Source organism: Dermochelys coriacea, chromosome 6 (genome assembly GCF_009764565.3).
Source record: "Dermochelys coriacea isolate rDerCor1 chromosome 6, rDerCor1.pri.v4, whole genome shotgun sequence".
In the NCBI taxonomy this organism is placed as follows: Eukaryota; Metazoa; Chordata; order Testudines; family Dermochelyidae; genus Dermochelys; species Dermochelys coriacea.
In genome coordinates this window covers 107,921,168-107,944,438 of record NC_050073.1, presented here as the reverse complement: position 1 = coordinate 107,944,438, position 23,271 = coordinate 107,921,168, and the positions used below count along the sequence as shown (strand labels likewise).

Here is a 23,271-nt window from a genome sequence, read left to right as displayed (position 1 = left end):
CCACACCATGCAGGACTAGAGCACAAGCATAAAAATATTACACTTATCTCAGTTTGCTCAGGTGGGAAGCGTTGGAAGTATTGTCTGAACTGGATCAGAGGGACAGTACCAAGCTGATTTTCCCAATGCAGATAGGCCTGAGAGAGGTGTTACTAACACTTCATATATCCACCTCTGTATTTGATTACAGCCTAATCTTGGATGATAAATCTCAGCCCTGAGAGACATTTTGTAGAGAGACTGGAAAGCTAGTTACAGTAAAGTGGTAGCTTGCCTATCCAGAGCTCAGATGACATCTATGGTTTGCTAGTTGGCAACCCAAAAGGATTAGTGTCAGATCTTCAGGCAATTTGGATTTTAAAAATATGCATAAGGATGAAGTAAATATTAAAAGCCAAAGTTACAATTCCATGTCTAACTCACTCTTTGGTGTGTTACATCTCAGTCTAGTGGCAGATCTCCAGAGGCTAAGGCCTGGTCTACGCTGGGGAGGGGGAATAGCAAACTTTAGCTACGAGAATAGCGTAGCTGAAGTCGACACATCTTAGATCGACTTAGAATCACTTACTTCACGTCCTCACAGCGCGGGATCGACGGCCGCTCCCCTGTCGACTCCATTTCCGCCTCTCGCCCTGGTGGAGTTCCGGAGTCCACGGCAGAGCGATCGGGAAATCGATTTATCGCATCTAACTACACTAGACGTGATAAATCGATCCCCGATAGATCAATCGCTACCCGCCTAAGAGTCTATAACAGCCAACACCAGGAATTAACCCATTAGGTCAAGCGGTAGTAGCTCATACTTTTAGCGCAGGATGTTGGAGGTTCAATCCCCAGTGAGGACACATTTTTCCTGAGGATTACCATGAACCATCACCACAAGACAAATAACTTCCATATTAAAACACAGCATGATGTAGCTGCAATTTGGCCTGGTTCTCACTATAGTGGTCCTACAACTTATACTACAGATCTGGCCAGCTGGAACTACTCAAATGCATTTCAGGTGATGGCTAACAGTATTATTACTATACTGTCACATTACTGGTATTCAAATATAGATTACACCATCGAAAAGGTTTTTCTCTAGAAAAGCTTCCCTCTATTGCGAACACTGATTCAACTCCCCTGGTAATAGCAGCAGCAGGAGCACAACTATACAAAGGCTTCAAGGTGCCAGTTGACATTGTAACCAAGTAATCTGAACCTGCTTGTGATGAGGTGTTTAACCCACCTTGGCTACGAAGGGGTTAATGTAGACTGGGAATGGGGCTAATTAGCTGACAAGCCACAGGTGAGAGGCATCAGGTGGCTAAGCAAACCCTGACTCAGGAAGGGAGCCCAGCTGGGGAGGAATGAGCTGGGATGGATGTATATAGACAGGAAATTGGAAGTAGAAGGGGTGGCTAGGAAATAGGATGCAGTAACTCCTTGTGGGGAAGAGAGGTGTGTTTGGGGCTATAGCAGAGGTGGGCAAACTCCGGCCCGCAGGACCCTCCTGCCCAGACCCTGAGCTCCTGGCCCAGGAGGCTAGCCCCCGGGCCCTCCCCTGCTGTCCCTCCTCCCCCGCAGCCTCAGCATGCTGCGCTGCTGGCACAATGCTCTGAGCAGCCGGGCAGTGCAGTTGCAGAGCTGTGGCCAGCCACCGGTGCTCTGTGCCCCGCGGGTGTAGCACCACCAGCCACCGGTGCTCTGTGCTGCGCGGTAAGGGGGCAGGGAGCGGGGGGGGGGGGTTGGATAGAGGGCAGGGGTGTGGATAGGGGTCATGGTGGTCAGAGGTTGGGGAACTGGGGGGCTAGGGTTGAATGGAGGCAGGGGTCCCCTGGGGGGGGAGCAGTCAGGAAGAAGGGGGTTGGATGGGGTGATGGGGGCCTGTCAGGGGCAGGGGTTCGGGGAGGGGGGGCACCGTCAGGGAACGGGGGGGGGGGGTTGGATGGGGCAGGAGTCCGGGAGGGGCGGGGGGGAGGCGGCACAGCCTCCTCTAACTAGCCCTCCATACAATTTTCGAAACCCAATGCAGCCCTCGGGCCAAAAAGTGCCCGCCCTGGGCTATAGAGACAAGTAGCCTGCAATTGCTCCTTTGGAGCAGGGAGTTGTGAGGCTGGCAACCCGGGGCGAAAGAGTGCCAGATAGTAAGGAAAGGGCTCAGAGAAAGGCAGTAAGGTCTAGAAAGGAACAGCCCTTAGCTGCTGTGCAGAGGGTCCCTGAGCAGGAACCTGGAGTAGAGAGTGGGCCCAGGTTCCACTGACCGCCACAGAGGACGTGGCACCAGGGGGGAAGCGAGTGGGAAGACTGCTGAAGATTGCTGAAGATTCTGATACCTCGGAAAGGGGACATACGTATAGTGACCAGGCTGGAGGGCTGAATCACGAAGAGGCGGCAGCAACAGCTCGTGAAGTGTGAGAGGAGCGGCATGCTGAGAGAGTGAGGCGGACAGATGGCAACCGCAAGAAGGGGTGTCGACCTTGGAAAGCTAATTCCCACAACAGGCAGGAGGGGGTGCCCTCTAGCACTGAGTAGAGTGCCCTGTGACACTGCTCAGAGCAAGTCTGCATGACATGGCAATAAGAGTGCTGGTGCCTTGGCTAAGCTAGCACTTCCATGGCACTGGCTTTGAAGGGAAGCGTTTCTGAAAACAAGACTCGTGGGAGAGGACAGAGCAGGGAAAACTAGGAAATACACTTCTCTTGCCAGGATGCCGGTGCTTCATGCATCCTACCCTGCCATTACTTATAAATCAACCATTTTTTTTAGAACAGCGTGTGACCATGAATGTTGACTCAAACCCCTTGAATGTTGAATCTACAGCACAGCATACACATCCCATTGTAAAACTTGTACCCCAGGGATGAAGCACATGGTAGCAGAATAGAGTTGACTGCATAAAGCTGACTGCCTCCTCCCCACACAGGACCCAGGGACAGAAGCTCTTCCAGGGCAGCATGACAATCTGAAAATACCTTTGATACACCCTGAATCTTTCAAATGCAAGCCCATTACATGGGAGTTCACTCTTTGGCGTTTTATTTTCGAAATGCTTTCACCCAACTACTTTCCTGGTTCCAGTTTGAACCATTTCTGAACCAGATGGATCAGTGAAAGGGTTAAATTCAAATCCTAACTGAAGTGTGTGTTTGGGCTCCAGAGATACCAACCTGCAATAATAATGATGAAAGAGTGGTCTGAGATTTCACCTGACGTTGCAACAGCCAGCAAGCACCACATGGTGGCTAACAAACAAAAGGAAACTCCTTAGGCTTTGTGTAAGTAGCACAGACTCTTATTTGGAACATCTTAACCTCTGAAACGGAGAGGCTGCACTTTTGCTGTTTGCAGTATTGTCTCCCCTGCCTCCCACGATATTTGTAAACATATGAACTTACCCCAGGTTAAAGACAGAAGCCAGGTCCATTAGCAGTTCCCCTTTATCCTTCTAGCCTGTCTTTTGGGCATTTACATCACTGCAGCAATTGCCACTGCCAATAAGTGGAAGCTACAATATAACATTTCTACAGTTAAACTCCTAGCGAATGTTAAGTTAAACCTTATTTATCTTGGTTTTGGATTCATGAACTTGTATTTTCTAGCTGCAGCTACTATATTTATGTCCAAGTTTTATGCCTGCCAGGTTCACTGTGTACTATTAAATTTGGATTAAGAATAAACACAAGCCCATTCTGCCTTTCCATTATTTTTTTTGCTGTCATTGTGAGAAGCCAACAGGCTGATGTTAGTAGGGGGACAGGGAGGGAATAAACAGCATGATCATAAGTACTGTTAAGCTCCCTTAACTTTACTGACCATCTGCCCCCCAAACAACAATAAAAACCACACACCTACGGATCAGACTCTGGACAAAAAAAGTTACAGATCCAGAAATCCAGCACAAGACTCTCCTGGAAGTCTTTGCTCCATCATACAGATCTCTCTCGAGAGCGTGGGGGTGGGGAGAGAGCACAAAACAAAAAACTAATCTCTCAGGTCATTTTTAACCATCATGAGGCAGCCATAAAAAGGCATAAATCTAATGTTTTTAAAAAGTCTTCGGAGGTAATCTTTGAAGTATTAATTCCATCAATGTAAAGGAACACTGTCAACTTGAAACCTTGCTAATTGCAAAAGCAAAGTACTGAGTCAGAAGTGCCACCTGCCCCAGAGCCTCTCTGCCTTTGTGTGTTTTATACTCACTTTTCTATGCTCTGCTGCAGACACCCCACACCCTCCCCAAAAGAAAATGGGAGCTGACCATTGCCTGATCTTGCTAAGAGAGCCAAGTCTCTACAGAACCTTGTTGATTTCAGCGCGTGGCTTTGCAAAGACGTAAGTTCACATCCATGAGGTTGGAGGTTTACATAGCCAAGCCACAATCTAGCAGAGAAAACCGTGAAACCAACTATCCACAGGACTGTAAAATGCACTCAGTACCCTGAAAAAAGAGAGACAGGTATTTTCTCCTCCTCTAATCTTTATCATGCATTTTAGGTTAAAAAAAAATTCAGATTAAGGCAATTTTAAATTGATAGTACATCAAATTCTAAGCTACCCTGCCATGTCCCCTTAACATTAAGAGAAGCATGATCATACCTATATGTTCTTTGCAATGCTTAGCCCTGCAAAATTGTTAAATATATGGACCAGGGCCGTTTAAAGGTGACCCATATGGTGAAAGTTCAGGCTTTACTCGAAGGATAGAGAATGCCAGGAGGATTTTCTCAACAAAGTGCTGGTTTCTTTGAAATGGGATACAGTCCTTTTGTTCTGTGTCTGTACAGCACCTAGCACAACGGGGTCCTAGTTCATGACACATAATAAATTAATAATAATTATTAATCTTTCCACCAGGCTGTCCTCACCCTCTGTTTCCTGGAGGTCCTCAGCAACCTCCCCCAAAAGCCTGAACAATAAGGTCACAAAAACCATAAACCAAATTACAGCTCTCCTCCACCCAACTGCATGGCCAACAGAGGGCACTTCTTACTGTCAGGTTTCAGAGTAGCAGCCATGTTAGTCTGCATCTGCAAAAAGAACAGGAGTACTTGTGGCACCTTAGAGACTAACAAATTTATTAGAGCATAAGCTTTTGTGGGCTACAGCCCACTTCATCAGATGCATAGAATGGAACATACAATAAGATAGATAGATATATACACAGATAAGTTGGAAGTTGCCATACAAACTGTGAGAGTCTAATTAGTTAAGATGAGCTATTATCAGCAGGAGAAAAAAAAACCTTTTGTAGTGATAATCAAGATGGCCCGTTTAGACAGTTGACAAGAAGGTGTGAGGATACTTAATTTAAGACAATAGATGCAATATGTGTAATGACCCAGCCACTCCCAGTCTCTTTTCAAACCCAAATTAATGGTATCTAGTTTGCATATTAATTCAACCTCAGCAGTTTCTCGTTTGAATCTGTTTTTGAAGCTTTTCTGTTGCAAAATTGCCACCCTTAAATCTTTTACTGAGTGGCCAGAGAGGTTGAAATGCTCTCCTACCGGTTTTTGAATGTTATGATTCCTGATGTCAGATTTGTGTCCCTTTATTCTTTGGCGTAGAGACTGTCCAGTTTGGCCAATGTACATGGCAGAGGGGCATTGCTGGCACATGATGGCATATATATCACATTGGTAGTTGTGCAGGTGAATGAGTCCCTGATGGCATGGCTAATGTGATTAGGTCCTATGATGGTGTCACTTGAATAAATACGTGGACAGAGTTGGCATCGGGCTTTGTTGCAAGGATAGGTTCCTGGGTTAGTGTTTTTTGTGTGTGGTTGCTGGTGAGTATTTCCTTCAGGTTGGGGAGCTGTAAGCAAGAACTGGTCTGTCTCCCAAGACCTGTGAGAGCGAGGGATCATTTTTCAGGATAGGTTGTAAATCTTTGATGATGCGCTTAGCTGGAGGCTGAAGGTGACAGCTAGGGGAGTTCTGTTATTTTCTTTGCTGCGCCTGCTCTGTAGTAGGTGACTTCTGGATACTCTTCTGGCTCTGTCCATCTGTTTTTTCACTTCAGCAGGTGGGTATTGTAGTTTTAAGAACGTTTGATAGAGATCTTGTAGGTGTTTGTCTCTGTCTGAGGGACTGGAACAAATGCGGTTGTATCTTAGAGCTTGGCTATAGACAATGGATTGTCTGGTATGTCCTGGATGGAAGCTGGAGGCATGTAGGTAAGTATAACGATCAGTAGGTTTCCGGTATAGGGTGATGTTTATGTGACCATCGCTTATTAGCACAGTAGTGTCCAGGAAATGGACTGCTTATGTGGATTGGTCTAGGCTGAGGTTATGGTGGGATGGAAATTGTTGAAATCACGGTGGAATTCCTCAAGGGCTTCTTTTCCATGGGTCCAGATGATGAAGATGTCATCAATGTAGCGCAAGTAGAGTAGGGGCATTAGGGGACGAGAGCTGAGGAAGCGTTGTTCTAAGTCAGCCATAAAAACGTTAGCATATTGTGGGGCCATGCGGGTACCCATAGCAGTGCCGCTGACTTGAAGGTTTATATTGTCCCCAAATGTGAAATAGTTATGGGTGAGGACAAAGTCACAAAGGTCAGCCATAGGTCCTCATCCACAGCTATTTCACATTTGGGGACAAGGAAAAACTGCTGAGCTTGAATTAATATGCAAACTAGATACCATTAACTTGGGTTTGAGTAGAGACTGGGCGTGGCTGGGTCATTACACATATTGCATCTATTGTCTTAAATTAAGTATCCTCACACCTTCTTGTCAACTGTCTAAATGGGCCACCTTGATTATCACCATAAAAGTTTTTTTTTTCCTCCTGCTGATAATAGCTCATCTTAACTAATTAGACTCTCACAGTTTGTATGGCAACTTCCAACTTATCTGTGTATCTATCTATCTATCTAACTATATGTTCCATCCTATGCATCCGATGAAGTGGGCTGTAGCCCATAAAAGCTTATGCGCTAATAAATTTGTTAGTCTCTAAGGTTCCACAAGTACTCCTGATCTTAGCATCAGTCTCTAACTATTGCTAATGGAGTTTGTAATGAGCTAGCAGCATGTTAGCTCTAAACACTATGACCAGACCTCACATGGTTAATACTTAGTAACAATGGCAACCAAACATTTCCCTCCCCACCAGAGGCCTAGGCTGGCACATAGCTGTCTTCCCAGGGCCAATTCATCACACTTGTTTTTCATTGTCGACAGAACCGCAGAATAGTGCTTATGTAACTAGTTTGGCCAGCCCAACCTCCTCACAGCCTTCTGTGCATTTTGATACCCTAGTGCGCACGGCTCCAAATACTGCTGGTTCTTCTCTCCGGGCACATCTGACAGGCACTCTATTCCCCAAGAAGAAACAATGGGATAGCATCCAGGTTTTTCCAGAATTTACCAATGCAAATGCACTTAGGCAGGGGAGAAGGTGCAGACACAGGTCAGTGGTTGCCCTGGGGGGGGGGGGGGGGGGGAGGGAGTAAAAGAAAAAAGCTGCCCTGTGGATGCAGCTCAGCCACGTTTGTGTAACCAGGTCAGATGTCACCACAACCGGGTGGTGTGTTTGTAATGATCGTGAAGCCCTGAGCTGGGCATGCCTTTCCATTTTAGTTAACCCAGAGCTTATAGCTTCCTGAGATCCTCTATTCGCATTCTCAAGAGACCTTGACAAGAACAGCCAAACAAGGGAAGGTGGAGAGGATCTTCTATATTTTAATAGTTTAAAAAAACAAAAAAAAAAACAAAAACAAAAAACCACCAGATTTGTATGGGAATGAGGAAGGTAGGATAGCCCCTGGAGACAGTCATCGTAGATCGTAGAATAGCAGCAAAGACAGCTTTTCACTTTGTTGGTCACATTTAAACTACATGCCCATGAAAACGACCACCACGATCGTGCCATTACCCCAATTACTTTATATTCAGGCTTCCTCGGAGGCTGCTGAAACAAGCCAACGTTTCCTCATTTTCAAACCAGTGTTGTTATGGTAAAGCCCAGTGAAGTACTTGGCAATGCTGTTTTACAGTAAAAGCTGTTTTATCCAGCATGGTTGGGGAATGGGGGTGGGGGGGTGCCGGTAAGTGAAAAATGCCTGTTAACTAAGAGGGAGGGAGTTTGGGTGCGGGAGGAGGGGTGGGGTTGGGGCACGGGAGGGGGCTTGGGTGTGGGAGGGGGCTTGGGGAATGGGAGGGGATGTGGGGTGCAGGCCATGGGAGGGGGCTCGGGGAAGGGTTTTGTGGCGTGAGATGCTGGATCCAGGGTCGCTCGCCTCGGGTGGCGCCTGTGGAGCCACCTGCTGCGCCTCCATCTAGGAGTGGCCGGGACAGGCCACTGCTTGCGGAGAGCCACCTGAAGCGAGCACCCACCAGATGCGGCACCCTGAGCCCCAACCCATCTCATGCTCTGAACCCCTCGTGGCCGTTCCTCTGCCCAGGAGCAGCAGGGACATGTCGCCGCTTCTGGGGAGTGCCACGGAGCCAGGTAGGGAGCCTGCCGGCACTGCTCTAACCAGACTTTCTATGACGATTAGAAATGTAGGTGTATAGAGCTTTCCGGTTGGTACAGGGCCTGATAACACAACTTTTACTGTAAATAGTTTCACACCACCAGCCTGGCTTTATGTACTGAGACACTGCTTTAGGCCAGGGGTGCACAAACTTTTCCAGTTGCATGCCCCACACCCCCTTACCGTTAATGGAATCCATCTGTGCTCCCCACCGTTACTGCACAGTTGACTCAGCAGAGGAGCTTGGGCTGAAGGCAGAGCTGGGCTGCAACTGAGAGTGGAACTGGGATCCAGTGGGGTGTCGCTCCCACCCCGCCTTCTGGGGGGGGCGGCCTGGGCCCTGCCACACCCCCCCTAAGGGTGGTGCGCTCCACAATTTGGGGACCACTGCTCTAGGCCATGCCATGGTATCTCATTAAAAACAAACTTTCGCCATTCCCCACCTCAGCTCCCATCTGCAAAACAGATTAGTTCCTTCACTTTACTTAGCTCTTCCTCTGCCTTGCTCAGCCCTGCCTCTCTCCAGTGAGATCTAACATCCCAGCTCTGCCTCCATTAACAACATCTCAATGCAGGTCCCTGAAGTTGAGGCAATTCTTTGGAGAAATCTCTTCAAAATGTCTAAGAGTGCGAGAGCAGGGTTCTGTAGCAGGTGTGGATGGGCTACATGGCACAGAGGAATGGACTGACTGGGCAGAGACGAGCACAGCTATTTTAAGAGACAGTTGGGAGCTGACCTATGGCAGACTGGAGGGATTTTGTTCTTGCTCTACTCTGTCAGAGCATACAACATTTTATTGTTCAGTCTTTGTTCATGAAACTGCCAGTGGGTAGAACCATCTCAGTGACACTCTGTAACAAAGGGTTTTTGGGGATCTGTAGCACACCTATAACCCCTTATTGACAGCACTCAGTTCAGGGTGTGTGGGGGAGCGTGAAAGGAGCAGAAAAGTTATGGACTCCCAGGAATATGGTTAACAAGCCAAGGGATGCAAATAAATATGCCAGTAAATAGTAGACAGGGCCAAATCCACTACAGTATATTCCTCCAGCATAAGTAAAACACTGTCCCATCTTCAAGCATACATGGCGCAACTAGGTTTTAACTGACCTGCGCTAAAGCCTTGGACAAGCAAGTATGTACCACAGTTAAGATACACCATTACACCACAAGACGGGACTATGTCAAGGGACGATGCCTATAACCTGGTCCCCCAACTGTTTTTCCTGTAGTTTAGACAAGCCCTTACTCAATTCAAACCACTGAAATCTTCATGGAATCTTTCAGCATCTGCCTCCATTTCAGACTATGGCTACACTGACTAGGACAAGGATATATGTGAACTGCTGTTTATTGTGCTTACCTGGCTCTTCCCATTAAGCCTTGACCCTGAAAGTAAAGCAAACCTTCAGCAGTAAGATTGTGTGTAAGAGCAGGTGTGGGCTGGGGCCCTGGACATGAGCCAAAGTGGTACTGCACAGGTGCTAAAGGATTGTCTAAGTCATCCTCACAGTCCTGATTTTTCAGCCATAAACCCCCTCCACGTCAAATAGCCCTACAATAAAAAAATTCTATGAAGACCTGCTGCAGTTAAGTCTTTCATGGGGAGGGTCTCCCCACAGTATGGGAGATTGGTATAAGGCACTACCCTCCAACACTGTAAACTTTCTGAAAGGAGAGGAGCAGGAACAATATGGGGCCAGTTCAGATTTTGTACTGTTGTAAATCACGGCATGTTGCCCTGGAAGTCAGTATAGTAAAATTGCTGTATGGTCAGACACAGACAAAAGTTTAAAGTTCACTTGTATGAAATTTGAGAGGAGAAAGTTCCTAGACACTCATTGCTCCAAAGATGCAAGGTCTTGGACAGAGTCAGTCATTCCCTTCGGGGGTTATTCACATGCCACTTGTACCAGTGGCTATAGCCTTCCACAGTTGGTAACGTACAACTACACTTACGCTCACCATCTCCAACCCAAAAAGAAATCCAAATTCCTAACAGCAAGGTGCTAAAAATTGAAAAACCTAAAAATCAACCCCCATATCTGAAGCCAGGTACTTGCAATCTTTTGTGATTTTGCAGACTACCAAATTTGAGCAGGTGGCCCAGGAAGAAAACACATTTGTTTCCATCTGCAAATGCCTCACCACACACACACACACACACACACACACACACAAAAGAAGGAAGCACTCTCCCCTCCAGAGATTTTATACAATGCATATAAATAGGAATACAAAGTTCACTAACTGGCAATCTGACCTCACCACTAGGGGAGGAAGTGGAAGTTACACTTATATTGGCACTTTTCATCTGTAGATTTCAAAGCATCAGCCACCTTTTACAGATGGACAGGCTGTGAGAGGGTAAGTGACCTCTCCAGTGCAGAAAAGTCACCCAGCAGAACTCGGGCCACCCAGGATATCACTAGTCTGATGCCCTATCCAGATTGCTAAAGCAGGCAGTATAGGTACTCTTAGTCTTCAGCAAACCCTCACAACTGCCTAGTGAGGTGTATCACTCCTATGCAGCCAATGAAAACAAAGGTCAAGCGACTTGACCAAGGCCATAGAGGGAATCAATATCAGAGCTGGGAGCAGCACTTTTAGTTCCTTGCTTCTGGTCCTGTGCTCAGGTCACAGCACAGAAAGTTAAATTAAAACAAAATAAACCCCCTCCACTTTATTAGAGAGAGCTGGCTTTTAAATGGTAACTATGTTAAAGACACTGTAATTCTTCAGGAAGTGAACCACAATTAGACATTTCTATCACTTGTTCCACCATGAGTTAATGGCCTTTGGAAACCTGTTCCCAGGGACACATTCAGTTTACAATTTGCTCTCACATGGAAATCAAAGACACTCTAATTGTTACCACATTTTAAACTTGAGTTCCAGGTATGGAATTATTGAGGGTTTGGAGGTTGTTTGTTTGTTTGTTTTTGTTTGGACAGGATTTCTTCCCTCCCCTCAAAATGCCTCTCCTCCTGGCCTCAGAAACTTTATTTCTGCTGCCTTCTACAGCACCTGCAGTATATGACTGGAAGATCACAGCAGCTTGCTGATCAAGAGCCTCAACAATTCATACCATGGAAGGAAATCACAAGAGGTCTTTCCTCCTTCCCAATGGATATGGCATTCTGGGCAGCTGCTCAGTAAGGAATGAAACCCTGTGTAGGGTCCTTTTTTTAGATTCCCAAATTCATTTTGAAGCCCACTGAGACAATCACACTGCATAATCGCTCTCTGCTGTAAAAGGTATCTTCACTTTCTTAAAAATAAACCACTTAAACAAAAATAAGAATGCAAAATAGACTTACATTTTGCCTCGGATAGATTCTGATTAGGTGACCAGACCAGCATGCCAAGGTTCTCTCTCTCCTGACAGCGTCTTGCAAGTTTGGCTTAAGAAAAAAACAGATATACAGCAAAGTTAAAAACAAATTCAAGAATCTTATCGCCAGCTAGTACTGAAGCAAACTGGGTACAAGAGTGGCTTATCATCCAGCTTTTAGTCAATCTAACAAGATTAAAAGCCTTCCTCCCTCTCCCCCTTTAGATCAGAGGTCTCTATTTGTCTCTTCTATACATCACTCTAAATACAATATGAAAAGGAGTACTTGTGGCACCTTAGAGACTAACAAATTTATTTGAGCATAAGCTTTCGTGAGCTACAGCTCACTTCACTGTAGTTCACAAAAGCTTATGTTCAAATAAATTTGTTAGTCTCTATGATGCCACAAGTACTCCTTTTCTTTTTGTGAATACAGACTAACATGGCTGCTACTCTGAAACCTCTTAATACAATACGACAGAGGAAGTACATTCACCCTCTTTCGTGCAGAAAGCTCTAAATCAAATGTTAATTAACATTTCTACATCAGCATACTTGATTATTTCTCTTCTGCCTTTTGTTAAATGAAGGGGAGGAGCAAGAACCAGATGCTATGGATACAAGACCCTGAATGCTATGGTCGCTTCCTTGTGTAGTTAGGTTAGGACTTTGGGACAGTCACATGAAATGAAGAACGTTCCGGGATTTTTTGCAAATCCCTGTTAATTATCTCAAGCCAGCCTCCAGTTCCAACTAAGTATTTCCACACTGACATTTCATACACTCTGGGACAGATTCAAATCTCAGTTATATTGAGGTCACTGGAATTAGAATCTGGGCCTTCATTTGTACAGTTACTCTAAACAGGGAAATGACTCTCTTTGTTCATGGGTCTGTTACATCACAATAAAGAGCTGCCCAGCATAATGCATTAAAATCTACAATTCAAAGCCATGTGCACATATGGTTCCTGATTGCTTACTATTCAAGTTGCTCTCTCTGAAACCAATGCAAGTTTGTGTACCTCAAATTTTTGGCAGTCTGCTGTTCAATTTCTTACACCATTAGCCAGGTACAGTAAAGATACTAGAAAAGAGAGAGTTATCAGAAGTAGACACACCAAAAATGGATATGATAGACCAAATGCCTCTCTCCGTTGAGTCAGCACATGTAGTTAAAATCCATTACTAGTACTGGCAGCACAACGTTAAGAGAAAAACTCTCATATCTAGCTACCAGTGGAGAGCTGGGTATTATTATTCCTACTACAAAACTTCTATGGACTGCTAAAAATTTATAATGCTTATACAGAATGACACATACCCTGCCCCGATCTGATTAATAATATATAAACACAACAGGACCAGAGTTCTAAGAATTTCTTCTCCTGGATACATCTGCACTGAACCACCTCCTGCATCAGCGAGTCTCAGAGCCCAGATCTACAGATTTAGGCTCATACTGCAGGACTAAAAATATCAGCGTAGATGTTCCCACTTGGGCTAGAGCTCAGGCTCTGAGACGACCCACACCCCCTCACTGGGGACATCTACACTGCTATTTTTAGCTCTGTAGTACGAGCCCCCAGAAGCCTGAGTCCGTAGACCCAGGCTCAGACTCGCTGCTGTGTCTCTTTTTTGCCCTGTAGACATACCCTTAGTGATGAGAAGCAACGAACAGAGATCGTTCCCCAGGGTACTATACATGTGAAGTCAGAACAGGATTGTCTTTTTAAACTCACTTGCAGCATAGACAGACTGTTATGTATGTCAAAGGAAACTTGGTGCTGGTTGGTAGATGGTGGTAGATGACAGAACAAGGAGCAATGGTCTCAAGTTGCAGTGGGGGAGGTGTAGGTTGGATATTAGGAAACACTATTTCACTAGGAGGGTGGTGAAACACTGGAATAGGTTACCTAGGGAGGTGGTGGAATCTCCATCCTTACAGGTTTTTAAGGCCCAGCTTGACAAAGCCCTGGCTGGGATGATTTAGTTGGTGTTGGTCCTGCCTTGAGAAGGGTGTTGGACTAGATGAGGTCTCTTCAAACCCTAATAGTCTATGATTCTAAGTACATATTCTTGAACAGTCAGGCTACATAAAAACATTTGGTGGGTGCATGCAATGAACTTTAATATTTTCACCACTCAGGCTGTGTGGCTTTTTAACATTGCCTCTCCTTAACTTGGCATTAGACAACAAACCTAAGTTATGTTTTCAGGTAAGAGTTTAAATCCCAACAACAAGTTGGTTTTAAAAATGGTATTATTAACCACTAATATAATGCAAAGATTCCGATTATTTTTACTCCCAGTTATCTGGATGCTGAAATTTGCATCATCTCTATGCCTCACCACACTAATGCAAGAAAGTTTATTTTCTCTCTGTTTTGCCATGAAGATGCTGAGAAATTAATCACCTTTTTCTCTAGCATTTTAAGACGACTGGCAACTGCGTCTTTCAAGTCACATTCAAACTCCAAGTATCCGGAAGACTCTGCAGTCGAATACACTCACACTCACACACTCTCTCTCTCCGTGTGTGCGTGCGCGCATGCGGGGCACAAAAAAAGAAGCCAACTTTCTCTGGAGGAGAATGACAGGGTGGAGATGGGATGTTCTATAGAGACTATAAAAACATCTTAATTTAAAATGACAATAACTGGACTTTGAACAAAACTTGCTATGATCTTGAAACATTTGGGACCCTCTCATGTGGCTAACAAATCATGATTATGGAGTTGTGAGAAAAGAAAATAAATAGGTAACCCCGACGCCAGTCACTTGTAGAATACTGCTCCACTGCATTATGCATCTCAGTTCTACTCACCCATTCAGCCTACTACAAAAGTATCTGAACAAGGGAAAAAACAAACAAACAAACAAAAAAAACCCCTACCACCATAAGAGGTTATATTTAAAGAGAACCTCACACCATTTACGGATACACAAATAAATGCACAAGAACTAGTGAGAGACTCCAATTAAGATTTACTTTAAGCAGTGACAGTCTACTACACCCAAAAAGAATGTATTAGGCTGTGTTTTGTCAGTTAGGATTCAGGAGTCAGTTACTTAAATGCCAAAAGGAACTTAGATAACACAGTTAAGGGTTGCCCAGTGGTGCCTTGTGCCTTTCCAGAATGTGCCGAGTAGCTACACGTAAAGCCTCTGAAAACCAGGAAATACCTTATTTACTGGTTCTCAGAGATTAAATTTAGCCACGCTGCACATTATGAAAGGGCACAAGGTGCTACCTTGAGGGTACGTTTACCCTAGAGCAGCTGTTGCAGCATAACTACAGTACTGCAGCTATGCCATTGTAGTGCAGACACTTCCTGTTGACGAAAGAGATTTTTCTCTCAATAAAGAAGGTAATCCACCACTCCAAGAGCTGGTAACTAGGTCAACGGAAGAGTTATTCTGTCAACCTACCTGTGTCTACAGTGAGGGTAGGTCGACCTAAATACATCACACAGGGCATAAAAATTTTTTTTTACAGCCCAGATGATGCAGCTGGGTTGACCTACATATTAGGTCTAGACTGGACCAGCGGTTTTCAACCCATGGTCCTCAGATCCCTCGGGATCTGCAGACTGTGTGCAAGTCACACAGTGAAAGGTTGTCATTACCACAGAACAGTGTTTTCAACCTGTGCTCTATGGATGGGGGTCTGCAGACTAGGTCTAAGATTTCCAAAGGGTTCCGCATCTCCATATGAAATGTTTAGGGGTCCACATATGAAAAAAGGTTGAAAACCACTGGACTAGGCCTAATTCTGCATTAATAATGATTGGGGGCTTTTAAGGGTTTTTGTTTTTGTTTTTTAAAAGAAGGAAAAGGATTTTGCACCACACACACAAGCGCCCTACTCTCCTCCTTCCTTGCATCTGGCTCCTTGGCAAGGATTACCCCACCCACAGAACACACTGTATGTTAAACCCCTTTGCTGCACCTGCATCACTCCCCCACATATCTCTATCTGTCCAGCACAGCTCCCCTTCCTCTCCCCACAGAGAGGCAGGCATCAGGATGGGGCCCACAGACTAAGGAGCTGAGGAAAGGAGCAGAACAGTGGGGATATGTTTTGAAGGGGTGGGACAGACATGGGGGGCACAAATGTAGGTTTTTGAAGGGGACAGACACCTTGTCTGACCCCTTCTTTCCACAGACTTCCAACCCCTGATATTCTCTCCAACCTCTCAGATTTCCCCCTCTCGCACCCCCCGACTGCTCTGAGACAGCTCCTACTCCAACGTTATCACCATCACACCCACTGCTCATCTTAGTGGCTGTTCTCATCCCCTCTCTCTTGGACATTTAGTACCCCTGCTAATAAATGGGGAAAGTAAGGCTGCCCTGCTCCCAACAGAGGTATAAGGGGCCCCAAGATACTGGTTTACACACGGGGGAGTCCCTGCCGTCTCTGATACCAGGTGTAGCTGCCACCCCATTCTCAAAGATGGGCTAGACTAGAGGTTTTCAAATTGTGGGGCTCAGCCCCCTAAGGGGGTGTGGAGGAACACGTGGGGCTCAAAGCAGTCGGGGGCAGGGCTTAGAGAGGGAATGTCGCCTCCGACTAACCTCAGCGGGCCACCCAGCTGGTGGATCAACACCCACCACAGTGATTTCTACCCCCAGAGATCTTCCCACATGCCTTCCCCCACCCTGAAAATCCAAGGGAGGAGGAGCAGGTATTGTGTCTATTTGTGTCCATGTCGGGGGAAGCGGAACCAAAAAACTAATTCAAGGGGGGGGGGGAAAATCAGCTCAGAAAGTCTGAAAACCTCTGGCCTAGACAAACCTACTATAAGGTGGGTGCACAACTGGTTGGAAAAGCATACTCAGAAGGAAGTTAGCTATGGTTCATAATTAAAGTTGGAAGGACATAATGAGAGGGGTCTCACAGGGATCTGTCCTGGGTCTGGTTCTATTCAATATCTTCATGAATCATGACAAAGCCCTGGCTAGGATGATTTAACTGGGACTTGGTCCTGCTTTGAGCAGGGGGTTGGACTAGATGACCTTCTGGGGTCCCTTCCAACCCTGATATTCTATGATTCTATGATTCTATGATTTGGATAATGGTGTAGACGAGTACACTTAAAGTTTGCAGAGGATACCAAGCTGGGAGGGGTTGCAAGTGATTTGGAGGACAGGGTTAAAATTCAAAATAATCTTGAGAAACTGGAGAAATGAAATAAACAGGATGAAATTCAGTAAGGACAAATGCAAGTACTATACTTAGGAACGGACAATCAATTGCACAAATACAAAATGGGAAATGATTGCCTACGAAAGAGTACTTCAGAAAAGGATCTGGGGGTTATAGTGGATCAGAAACTAAATCGGATTCAACAATATAATACTGTTGCCAAAAAAAACCCATCCCACCACCCACAAAGCAGCAAACATCATTCTGGGGTGTATTAGGGAGTGTTGCAAGCAAGACATGAGAAGTAATTCTTCTATCTTATTCAGCAAGGTCTCAAGTGGAGTACTGAGTCCAGTTTTGGGTGCCACGCTTCAGGAAAGATGTGGACAAATTGGAGAAAGTCCAGAGGAGAGCAACCAAAATGATTAAAAGTCTAGAAAAAAAGACCTATGAGGGAAGATTGAATAAACTGAGTTTGTTTAGTCTTGAAGAGACAACAGTCTAAAACAACCTTTCACATACTTGAAAAGAGGAGGGTGAAAAATTGTTGTCCTGTCCTCAGTGGTTAAGGAGAAGAAATAATGGGCTTAAATTGCAGCAAAGGTAGTTTAGGTTGGACATTACAGAAAAATAGAAAAAAGAAAAAAAACGAACAACTTTTGAACTGCCAGGGTAGTTAAGCACTGGAACAAATTACCTAGGGAAGTTGTGGAATCTCTTTTATTGGAGGTTTTTAAGACCAGGTTAGACTGGTACCGGTCAAGGACTGTCTAGATCAGGGATACTCAATAGGCAGCTCATGGGCCAAATGTGGCCCACCAAGGCTTCCTGTGTGGCCTACGAACTCACCTTAAAAAATGCTTATAATTATATTCATGAACAGTGATGCACAGCCCGTCATTTGCCTAGGACTTCCTTAGTAAGGAACTTGCTGCTGGACCTTAAGTTCTTGCGATAGCACCAGCTACCACTGAGCTAGGACACCGCCCATTCTTCTCATCCATGATGGCAATGGTGCCAAAAATGAATGCTGATGTGTGTGAACGTTAAAAAGTCGACAGCAAAAACCAAGCTGTTAACCCAAGCTGGACAGTGGGTTATTTTTATTACTCCACCACACTTAAATGCAACACTTTTGTGTTTAACGTGTCAAACCACTGTATCCGTCTGTAAAGTCATCAGTGCGAAGCGCCACTTTGAATCAAAGCACAGTACCACTCGACATGGCCATCCTGGCAGTGTTACAAGAAGTGACAAAATTGAAAATCTGAAGTTTTCGTATCACACTTCAAATATCTCCTCACAATATCAGTGACCGTGCAGGACAAAGTAACAGCTGCTTCTCTTCAGATACCGTTGGTACTAGCTAAAAAGAGAAAGTCTTTCCTGTAAGGTGAGCTTGTGAATGAGTGCACATCGGAAACACTGGAAGAGCTTTTTGCTGGAGATAAAAACAAAGACGATATTGTGAAGCATGTGAACCAAGTTCCCGTATGATTCCATGGCAGCACAAAGATTGGAAGTAGTTTATGAGGAGTGTTTTTCAGCACTGTTGTCCAATTTAAAAAACAAAAACAAAAAACACCAAATGCATGTCCTGGCAGTGTATGATCAAGTGTTTAAGTGACACTGCTCAGCTATTGCTGTTTGTTAAATTTTAAGATTGTGAAATTTTCAAGGAAGAATTTTTATGTTTAATACCATTAGAAACCTATATGATGGGAGAGATCATTTTTGAAAAGGTAAATGGATTTTTTGGAAGAAAAAAAAAAAAAAGCTTTAGATCTGTCGAAAGTAAACTTGCTTGTTACAAACGGAGGCCCCTCCATGACAGGAAAAAAAGAGAATGGCTTTGCTTCACATTTGGCGGTGATACACCCTTCATTAAATATACTTCACTGCATCATTCACCTGACTGTCCTCTGCAGTATGTTGTCTGGGGACTTGAAAAAACAATGGGTATTCTGATGAGATTAATGAACTACATATGCTCAACTTCTAGCTTGCAACAGCAGCTTTTTAAAGCTCTTTACAAGATGTTTCAGCTAAATACAGTGAGTGACCTGTTGCAGTACAATGATGTTCACTGGTTAAGTTGCAGGTGTGTGTTAGAGAGGTTTTGTGCGCGTCAAAAAGAAATAATAGACTTTATTTCAAAACCACAAGACAAACAAGGTTTGCAAGTTCCTGGAATTTATTAAAGATTTCCCCTCTATGTAAATCTGTGTGATATTACTGATCACGTCAAATTCCCCTAAATTATAGTTCCAAAGCTGGGCAAGCAGTGTCGGGGATGTGTTTGAAAAAGTGTGCACCTTTCAGAGGAATCTTGAAATCTTTCAGACAGACTTAACAGGAAAGATGTACTTTCTACATTTCCTGTGAAACTACAGCTGAAACTTCACTGAAAACGATGCAAGAATTCCTAAACAACCTGATTGAGAAGTTTGCAATTCTAAAGGATTTGTTTTTTGTTGTTGTTTGTTGTCTCTGCCAATAGAACATTCTTGATTCAATTGATGAAGGTGCTTCTCAGTTAGAAATTGTAAGGCTCGAGAGCTCAGATATCTTGAAGGCAAAATTCAGAGAAGTGGGACTTGGTGATTTCTGGACTCAGTATGCTGACCAATAGATAGGTGGTTGGATTCTGGTTAACAATGTTCAGATCAATGTACCACTTTAATTCTGGGTTTTCTACCATCAACATTATTTAAAAACAACACCGCAATCGCTTGACAGATGAGCATCTTCACCAGTGCACGAGCCTTGCCCTGACTTCTCCTACAAACCACTCTTCATAAAGCTTGCCAGAGATTGTTGATGTCACCTCTCCCGTTAGAGATTGCCACAAACCCAGATAATAATGTTGATTTATAAACTTTGTTAAAAGATAGAAACACCAATACTTAAGTTGCAATCAAGGTCTTTATTGGCAGCTGAAGGGTTTTTATTATGATTTTGTCAGCCTTCTGCGCAAACAACCCACCTCTTGTCATAAAATTGTCAAGTCAGACCACAAATAGATCCAATTGAGTATTACTGGTCTATATAATACTTAGTCCAGCCGCAATGCAAGGGACTGGACTAGATGATCTATCAAGTTCCCTTCCAGTCCTACATTTCTATTATTCCCTTACGTCAGGTACAACTCCCCTCTGGCCTCTAGATATTGCCCTGAGAAATGGGGCTGTGAAGAACATCTCCTACCAGCACCCAGCCTTCCCAGCAGCCTTGAACAAGAGAGGAGAACATGGGAATAAAAGGCTCCCCTCCACTGCAATCATCCCCCAGCTCCTCTGCCATCCACCCCATCCTCCACTATAACAAGTGACACAGCTAAGAGCAGTTCAAGTGCTTGTCTATGCACTCATCATTTTTCCAGAACAGTTATTTCAATATAACCCCCATGGGGGCACAATCTAGAATAACTATTTTGGAATTATTATTTTGGTACATTTCTGTGAAAACGCAAGCCCTAAGACCCACCCATTTTGGAGAGAAACTAAGGTCCCTCGACCCCCACACCTAATTCAGCGCTTTGACAGGTTATTCTGCTGAAGAGCTAACCCTGGCACATGAAGTTTAACTAAAGGGATGATTTTAACATAAGCTGTTTTTTAAAACACCTGTGCAGCTTTGTGTGTTCACACAATTACACTTGGTTTATAGCAGTTGAAACCTGTAAGTTTAAATGTGCAAGCTAACCCAATATAATCAGTTTTAAACAGATATACAAGTGTTCACACAGGGGTTCACAACTAAACAAATTTTTAATCAATGGGTTTTAAACCAGTTTCAGTTAAACTGTTTCAAGCTTTGTTTTGACAAGCCCTACAATAGCAGACGAGGAAGTGCTGAAGTTCAGTTACAAGACTGAGCCCTGCATTTTCAGCTATCCTATTTAAATGCTGACAAAGTAGTTTAGTTGCATACAGATACCCAATACATCACTACCTAAGAGTGAGTCTCTATCATAGTTGCCAGATTCCTAGTGTTACTGGAGGGGGAGAGAAGAGCCCCAATTTGCCCTTCTCCCAAGCATTGCTCATATCAGGGCCTTTGCACCTTGTTGCCCTCCCCTCCGCCTACCACCATTGCTGAGCTTGAAGCAAGTAGGAGCAAGAGTCCTTCCTCTATCTGCAGCAGAAGGGCCTGCTGCTGCATCCAGCCACCCCAGCGTTGTCCCAAACATCACACTCCCAAGAGTCATAAATCACCACCTGTTCCCAACTGAGTAATGCAGCCCTACTGTAGATTCTCAGCAGCAGCATATCTGCCTCACCCAGAAAGCTGTATCGTTGGAACAAAGCAGGCTGTTTATTAGTTTATGCTGGCTGTTCGCATTTTTTGCCTTTGCTTTTCCTTGTGTTTGTTCCTAGCTCAGGTGTGGTCAGGCTTCCCTTCCTGTCTCCATTAGCTCACTGCTATCAGCACACATGGCATGCAAGACAACAGTGCAGTCTGAAGGTGCAAAGCATGAGCTACTCTGGATGGCACTCTGTGCCAAAAGTTTTTAAATTCTGCAAGTTTTATTTGTCAATAAATAAATAAGAGGCTCCAGCATGGTAGTAGGGAGCACAGGCCACTGACTGCATGAAGGTGGAAGATGACCCTGAAGCCCCACGCCACCCCCAGGACACGGACTCCTTGGTGAGGCTGCACCTGATCTGGACATAGCACAAGGCCTGGGCCTGCCCCAGAAACACCCTGGGGCCCTGCCTGGCCCCTCTGTGCCAGGTGCACCACAGGTGGGGTAGGTCAGCTCAACCAGGCAGGATCCAAGTGTGAAGGGACTCGGCGGGGGGGGGGGGGGGAGAGGGGGGGAAGGGGGGGAAGCGGGTTCCAGGTGTGGGGTGAGAGGATTCTGTGTGGGACAATCTGGGTGCGGGCAGCTCAGTGGGGGGGGGGAACGTATCTTTATGCACAGGGGCTTGTTGGGGGGTTCCAGGTCCAGGGGCAATGGGACTCTGCAGGGACTTCCAGGTGAAGGTTGCGGGGGCTCAGCAGAGGGGTTTGGGTGTGTGGGGGAGAGAAGGGGTCTGAGTGCTGGGGAAGGAACCATTCTTACACCAGATACACTAGAAGACTGATTGTAAAAACTGTCTTGGCCCATTCAGAGAGACAAGGTGGATGAGGCAATATCTTTTATTGGACAAACTTCTGCTGGTGAGAGAGACAAGCTTTCGAGCTTATACAGCTTCCCAGTCCTGAAGAAGAGCTCTGTGTGGCTCAAAAGCTTGTGTCTCTCTCACCAACAGATGCTGGTCCAATAAAAGATATTACCTCACCCACCCAGTCTCTAATATTCTGGGACTGACCTGGCTACAACAACACTGGATAATGGCCCACTCAGTCCTTCAAGTTTGTATTTCCCTGTTGTGAGGGTGATAACGGGGCAGACTCATCCCCATGCGTAATTCTTCTGGGGCCACCATATGTACAGTTGGCCAGTTTTAATTTGGATACTAAAGAGCTAGACAGAAGGGTGTTAGGCCTCTTCTTCCCACTGCTTAAACCCTTTAGGAAAAACCACTCCCCGGACCTGAATAACCAGGTTTGGTGCAGAAAGTTCAGAGGAGGTAATGGGGGGAGGAGGCGGGGGGAGAAAAGAATGAAAAGTTTCCCCACCCGCAAAGAACAGACCCACTCCACAACACTTTTGCATCCCTCTGTGTGTATGTGTATATATATATACATACATAATATATATATATATTAATTGGGGGGGATCCCCAGTTGACCCTTGGTCATGCCACACACCCCACTGGGGTACAGGGAGCTCCTACAAAGCAGTGCAATGGAGGTTCTCAGTCCTGCCGCTAACGATCTCACCAAGTGTGAGAGCTTCTTCAGGGTAGAATCTGTTGAGCAACAATGTGCCTTCAATGATGTGAAGGACTTTTTCACTGGCCATCTGCCTTAAATGGATCATCATTCCAAGACACCTACACACTAACGAATATAAGGTCCAGTCCTTCTCCCATTGAAGTCAATGGACTTTAACAAGGAATTGATGATTCAATCCATCTCGAGTTCACTCAAGGACTGAGAAAAATATAGCACATGTGTGTGTTCTACAGGCAGTGTAACAATGCATTACAATCACTTTGGGTCATGTCTCCCATGATCCATATGCAGAAAGCCCATCTTCTGCATCAGTGCCCCTCCTTTCTGCCCCCCACCACCAGGGTTGTGCAGCCCAGGATCTGCATAAAAGTGTGTGGGGAGGGAAAATGCACATGTGCGCGCACACACACACACATCCATCCCCAACAGACGCTACCTGGAAAAGGTTAAACAGCCTAGAGCTC

At 45.1% G+C, this 23,271-nt stretch overlaps 1 protein-coding gene across 3 annotated transcripts in view; it reads right to left on the bottom strand.

Moving 5' to 3' along the window:
* The window catches only part of RCOR1 (REST corepressor 1), a 135,028-nt gene that overhangs the window by 65,901 nt on the left and 45,856 nt on the right, over positions 1-23,271 (bottom strand). For all 3 annotated transcript variants that reach the window (XM_038406611.2, XM_038406610.2, XM_038406612.2), the window contains one exon: positions 11,796-11,879. In XM_038406611.2, the coding sequence (XP_038262539.1) occupies positions 11,796-11,879 (84 nt within the window). The remainder of the gene's footprint in view (positions 1-11,795; positions 11,880-23,271) is intronic.